Raw genomic sequence first — 5,515 nt, forward strand, 5'->3', positions numbered from 1 at the left:
TTGCATTCATATAAAGATCGGACTATCATGGTCGTGTCTAGTAACAAAGACAGGCCCAACCGTCTTACCGTGCCTGTACCTAATTAAGCGCGCCTGGAATTCCAGCGCGCCTGGAGTTGCCGTAATCACCGCGAGTGTTACTACCGTCGGCCAGATAACCAGGATATCTGCTTACAGTACCTCTGCTACCAGACAACTGCCTAAACCTACGGCCTATTCCACAGGATTGTAAAAGTAGGGATGTTTCTAAAATATGCATTTACTCCAATATCAAAACAGCTACGGTAAAAATAAAAAGACGTGCATCATCCCGGACATAATGCAACACCACATGCGAAATTACACAGATATGCGACGTACGGCAGAATGCGTTCTGGCTGCGAACATCTTCCAAAAAACTTGGCATCTCTTAACCATGGGCAAAAACATCTGGAACCACTTATAAAAACCACCCCGTATCTGCATGAACTTTTACCTCCCCCCCCGCTATTCCAAACAACGCGTTTTTCTGGACCGTTCCAATTCGCCTCGTAATTGTAGGGGTGCGTCTGCGATATTACATTGACCGCGAAAGCAGCAACGGCAAAAATACACATTCGTGCATCAACACGGGCATGCCCGCAGACGGCGTATCAAATTGCGTGCCGATTACACAAAGAGAACCCAGTGTTTTGACTGCGAACATGAAAAATCAGCCGATTACAACACTCCGTCCGGAGGTCCTGACCTCCTTCACGGAGTAACAACAAAAGGAACGTTATATCTTCACATCATTGTAGTAATAAATTAAGGTGATGTCTGTGCAAGTTGTTTTTGGTCTTTGCATTGTGTTACACCGTGAGAATCATTCATTTTTTGCTACGTATACAATGTTCGTACCAATCCACCTTAAAAAGGATAATAAGGACATTCCAACAACATACTGAATTTAAAAGATTTTTTCGATTAATCATTTTATCTGCCTTTACAGGCCTACGTGCATGTTCTCACACAAGTCAAACGCAGTAATGTAAACAACAGAACACGAATTCGAAGCGCTGTCACATGCTGAATACATGAGTAATTGTTGACCCAATTATATTCACGTTAACAAACAGTGGCCTATAGGTGACTTTGCACGATTTTTGCCCTTCAAACGAATAAACTTTTATTTAATATGGTGCGCGGTGATTGCACTACATGTATAAAAGCTTTCATATACGTGTGCAATGTTTAATGTCCTAGATTCGTCAAATGTGACCGGGCTTTATGTAGTCAACAAACGAACGGAGAATACACCACGTTACCTGCTAAACTAGTAGAACTATTGGGAGGCGACACTCGCACATTGACGATCTGTGGGTCTGAAAAAAATTACATTCGAGTTAATAAACAATGACACGCGTGAAAAATGTTGAAGGTTTGTATACTTTCACATTTGTCCCTAGTATTTAGTGTTGTCCCTAGTCAAGTGTTGTTACTTACTTTAGTAAAGATTTCTTTTGAAAAATATTGTTGAATTTGTGTTTTCAAAAAGTTTTTCTAATCCGATTGTAAAAATCACATTTTCCGGTGAAATTGTTGGTTTCCTTTGGTTGGTGCATCCACTTGTTGAACAAGTTTTGATTGATCATTTTTTGACAGGCGCTTTGCAAACTATGTACTAACGATCACTGCGCAGTACATTGTTACACTCGCCCAAACCTGTACTACTACATTCCAGGACAATTACAAACTGTGTCACAGCGCGACAGAAAAAAATACGGCTTCGCACTGAAAAATCCACACTACAAAAGGAGCTTGACCCCATCATCGTCCTTCTTACACCAAGTAAAACTTCAACGCTACATGCGAAAAGGACTTCTCCTAAAAGAACGCCACAGACATCGGCCTATTTCACAGGTGTTTGCGCACCGCCTGAAGATGACAACCCTGTGACATCATTCCTTCGAAGGTGTTACGTGTTAATCGCTGTTGGAGGCTACTGATTGGGCCTCCTGCTAGGGGCTTGACCAATGGTGTCAGGCTGACTAGGACCATTACCAACTCTGCCCAAGGCAAATCGGCTCGGTCAACTCGGCAGAACATAGTGGACAAAAAATGGATGAATCGTGGCCAAAAAAAAAAATATATTAAAAAGCAGTATCCAACGTTTTTCATAACTTTAAATTCATACTAGTAACTCTGTACGCAGTTATTCTATTAAGTTCAAACTGCTGACATTAAAGCGTTTGAAGCCCCAACTGCCCGCCTTTATTCTTACTTCTTGCAAGTTGGTTCTTAACGTTAACTACACTTGCAAAAAAAAATAGATAGATATATGTTTTGCCGACGACATGTGCAGAAGAACCGTGCAAAGAAGACCGTGTGTGTTTGTGCCTAAATAATTTACTATCTCTGGTATTGATCCGAGAGCGAGTTGACTGAGATTACTTGGAAATGGTCCGAGCCGTCCGACATTCCTGACCAATGGAAGGGCTGCTGTAGCTAGAAGCTGCAGGCTAATTACTAGTATTACGAGTGCATAGCGATATACTAGTAGATGGTCATCATGCCAGGTAGCTTTCAGATATTGCGTTTGTTAGGTTAGTAAACTCAAGCTTGGTAAACTGCATCCGGAAACTTAAGCATTGCTTTGTATGTGCTAAAACGCCTTTATATTGTATTCTTTATATTGTTCAGTCGCCAGGGCTAGCCCTGTGGCATTTGACTGATGGATAACAATGGCTATATGTCTTCGTGCAGAAAAGGGGGTCAGTCGAAACATCAAAGTCAAATCAAATTGAATTAGACTCGAAATTATATGAAATGTACATGCAGAAATTCTTGACCTGATCCATGACTACCAGTACACGAAGACAACTACTAGCACTCTCCTTTTCAAAAACACCTGAAGTACAATGCAGTTCCCTGGCGCCGCAGTCTGCAAAGTTATGGGTTACGGACAAGAAAGACGCGGAGTGAGCACATTCAGTCAACTATCCATTTTGATGTCGCTGAATTCGTCGTTGAACACACACAAGTATCTTAAACAAACGTACAAGTAAATTTTGTACGACACATGCAGGACTACCCCAGAATGCCCGAAGTTTGCGATCGCACGACCAGGCCCTGAGCGACGACAGCCAGATACTTTTACTAAAAAGGAACATCGAAATTCCCTTTAAAGCTTCCTGGGTTTCACTTCTAGTACCGCGTACACTACACACACACCTCGCGCAACCAAGAAAACAGACGTTGTTGACAAGAAAATACCTGGTCTTCCGTAACAACCGGTTACCGGCAGGACGGCCGGACTGGCGCATCTGGAGCTGGAGACACTCAGGTCCGCAGGGGGGTCGATATAAGACGTCATCTTAGATCTTTTTCTCCTGTCTTGCTTGACTTGAGAGTCCAAGTATGGTCCTTATCTCTGCCTATACGATGTCCGCACAGCTGTTAGATATATACAACGATTCTACCAACCACAGAGCCAGCGAAAATCTAAGACTAAGTTTCAAAATCTGGTCTGATGGAAATCCTGTGGAGGCCCCGTGTGGACTTCCCGGGCGAGCGCCTCTAGTTGTCTGCTAAGTATAGATGTTCTCGGGTTGTCCGGTCCTCTTTTCTCTCTCCAAACGTCACATCTTCGCCGCCCAATCCATGGACTCGTCGGGGAAAATATCTGCTTTCCTTGGCGCTACTTTTTCTCTGCGGTAACGCGTTCTGGCCGATCTTTAAGAATCTTGGAAGCGAAGAGACTCGGACACCTGTTCGTCCTGAGAAGATTCGTGCGAAGTACTGAAGTGAAGTGGTCGGACCGGGTGACACGACAGGTGTCCCTATTGTTACTGGTTCCGCCACGTCGACTGTCCGGATCGCTGATGCGGAAATCTAAGGAGATGGGAGATGGCCTAATTTTTTCTCCTTATCCTCATTTAATATTCAAGATAAACAGCTGCTTGAAACTTTGAAGTCTTTTTTTTGGTGTGGAACAAAACGCTAGACTAAGTCCGGAGTTAGTCGTTTGTCTAACTTTCGTTTCAAACCTATCCCTAACTATGTTTCAAAGTTACACAACAATTTTTGATCGGTATAACTTGTCTAGAAATACATGTACCAGGCCAGCGCCATTTTGGTATGTGCTGACCGGAGGACACAAGATGGCGAACATATTTTGTCAAAAGGGTATCAGTTCTGTCACCAAAGTTCTCTTACATTTAAAAAAAACAAGGATTTTTGACGATGATTACGAAAAGATATCAATTTCTAAGTCCACCACAGCTTTTTAAAAATGGTTTTTACGTTGTGTCACATCCGTCGCATGTCGTCGTACGATTTTGATGTCGTAGAAAAGTTGTGACGTAACAATACAGAGGGATTTCGCAAGACACATGCACGACTATCCCACTCGATCGTACGACGTTCGTACGACGGTTGTGATTTGACGTGAATCGGCTCACCTCCGTCGGCTGTTGTTCTCACCGTCACATGGACCCGTGTTTTGGGTCTTCCCGAGGACGTCTCTGAAATTACTGAAGCGAGGTACGAAAATTGGTTACCGAAAGAGGCGCCACTCCCTTGATCAAGCAAGCAACCCAAATCACAGACGAAGTGTTGACATTGGTGGAAAAGAAATAACATCACAACACTAACCTGACATCTTCTACCCCGAATGCTGTGGTAGCGACAGCCACGTCGATTAACACGTATTCAGAACCACCCTGTGATATGCTAGGCTAGTATGTTATTCTGCATAGTGACGCCTAGGGGGAGGGAGGTTGTATGCGGAAAAACTTGTCCGACAAGTGCCTCAACCATAGCTGATGATATGCGTGACGTGTTTTTTTTTCCATCGCTCCGGGGATATTGAGGTGGCAGAGATTATTTATGTAACATGGGTAGAAAAGATTGACACCTGTTAGCGATCTTCAAATCCGAGAAAAATAACGTTGAAGGAATTCTTGTGATAGTCGTGCATGTGTCGTATAAAATTCAGTCGTCTTGTTGCTGGACAGACAAGACTTTCCTACTAGGTCCCTACCGGCGCCCGAATGGTTCTGTCTGTTCTGTCGCGTATAACATCTTAATTACCTTCGCCAAGAAGGTTATGTTTTCAGTAGCGTTTGTCTGTGTGTTTGTTTGTGTGTTTGTGGTTTAGCAAGATAACTCGAGAAGACGTGAATGGATTGAAATGAAACTTGGTAGGTGGGTAGGTCTTCATGAGACCTAGAAATGATTAGATTTTGGGCCCCCTGGCGGCTTTCCTAGGTACTGCAGCAGAAGTTCCGGTCTTGATATCTCGTGATCTGGACATGCTAGTTACCATATACAATTATCGTGCTATAAAGTTCTTCTCCTTATAAGATTACGCAGATTCTTTATTGACTCAACAGAAAGCACAGGGACTCTTGTATGGTCTTCTACAACTAAAAATCTAACAAAGGCTACATACATGTATGGATAAAGTCATTCTACGTACAGAATATATACGTATGCGGCAAATTACGTACAGAATATATGTCAGCGGCAACAATAAATGTTCAACTATTGTCTG

The 5,515-nt window shown here is 43.0% G+C and overlaps 1 protein-coding gene across 2 annotated transcripts in view; it reads right to left on the minus strand.

Annotated features, from left to right (window-relative positions):
* LOC109472074 overlaps positions 1-4,783 on the minus strand; it is a 6,915-nt gene extending 2,132 nt beyond the window's left edge. Inside the window, exons 1-3 of one of the 2 annotated variants that reach the window (XM_019771656.1) lie at positions 4,615-4,783; positions 4,422-4,493; positions 1,287-1,343 (exon numbers count right to left, since the gene is read on the minus strand). In XM_019771656.1, coding sequence (XP_019627215.1) covers positions 1,287-1,343; positions 4,422-4,493; positions 4,615-4,621 — 136 coding nt within the window. In that variant the 5' untranslated portion in view covers positions 4,622-4,783. Of the gene's footprint in view, positions 1-1,286; positions 1,344-3,234; positions 3,842-4,421; positions 4,494-4,614 lie in introns of those variants that run through there. The other variant, XM_019771651.1, reaches the window with a different exon arrangement.
* Positions 4,784-5,515: the final 732 nt, after the last annotated feature.

The sequence above is a fragment of the Branchiostoma belcheri genome, unplaced genomic scaffold, assembly GCF_001625305.1.
Source record: "Branchiostoma belcheri isolate BF01 breed outbred unplaced genomic scaffold, Haploidv18h27 scaffold10, whole genome shotgun sequence".
NCBI classification, from domain to species: domain Eukaryota; kingdom Metazoa; phylum Chordata; class Leptocardii; order Amphioxiformes; family Branchiostomatidae; genus Branchiostoma; species Branchiostoma belcheri.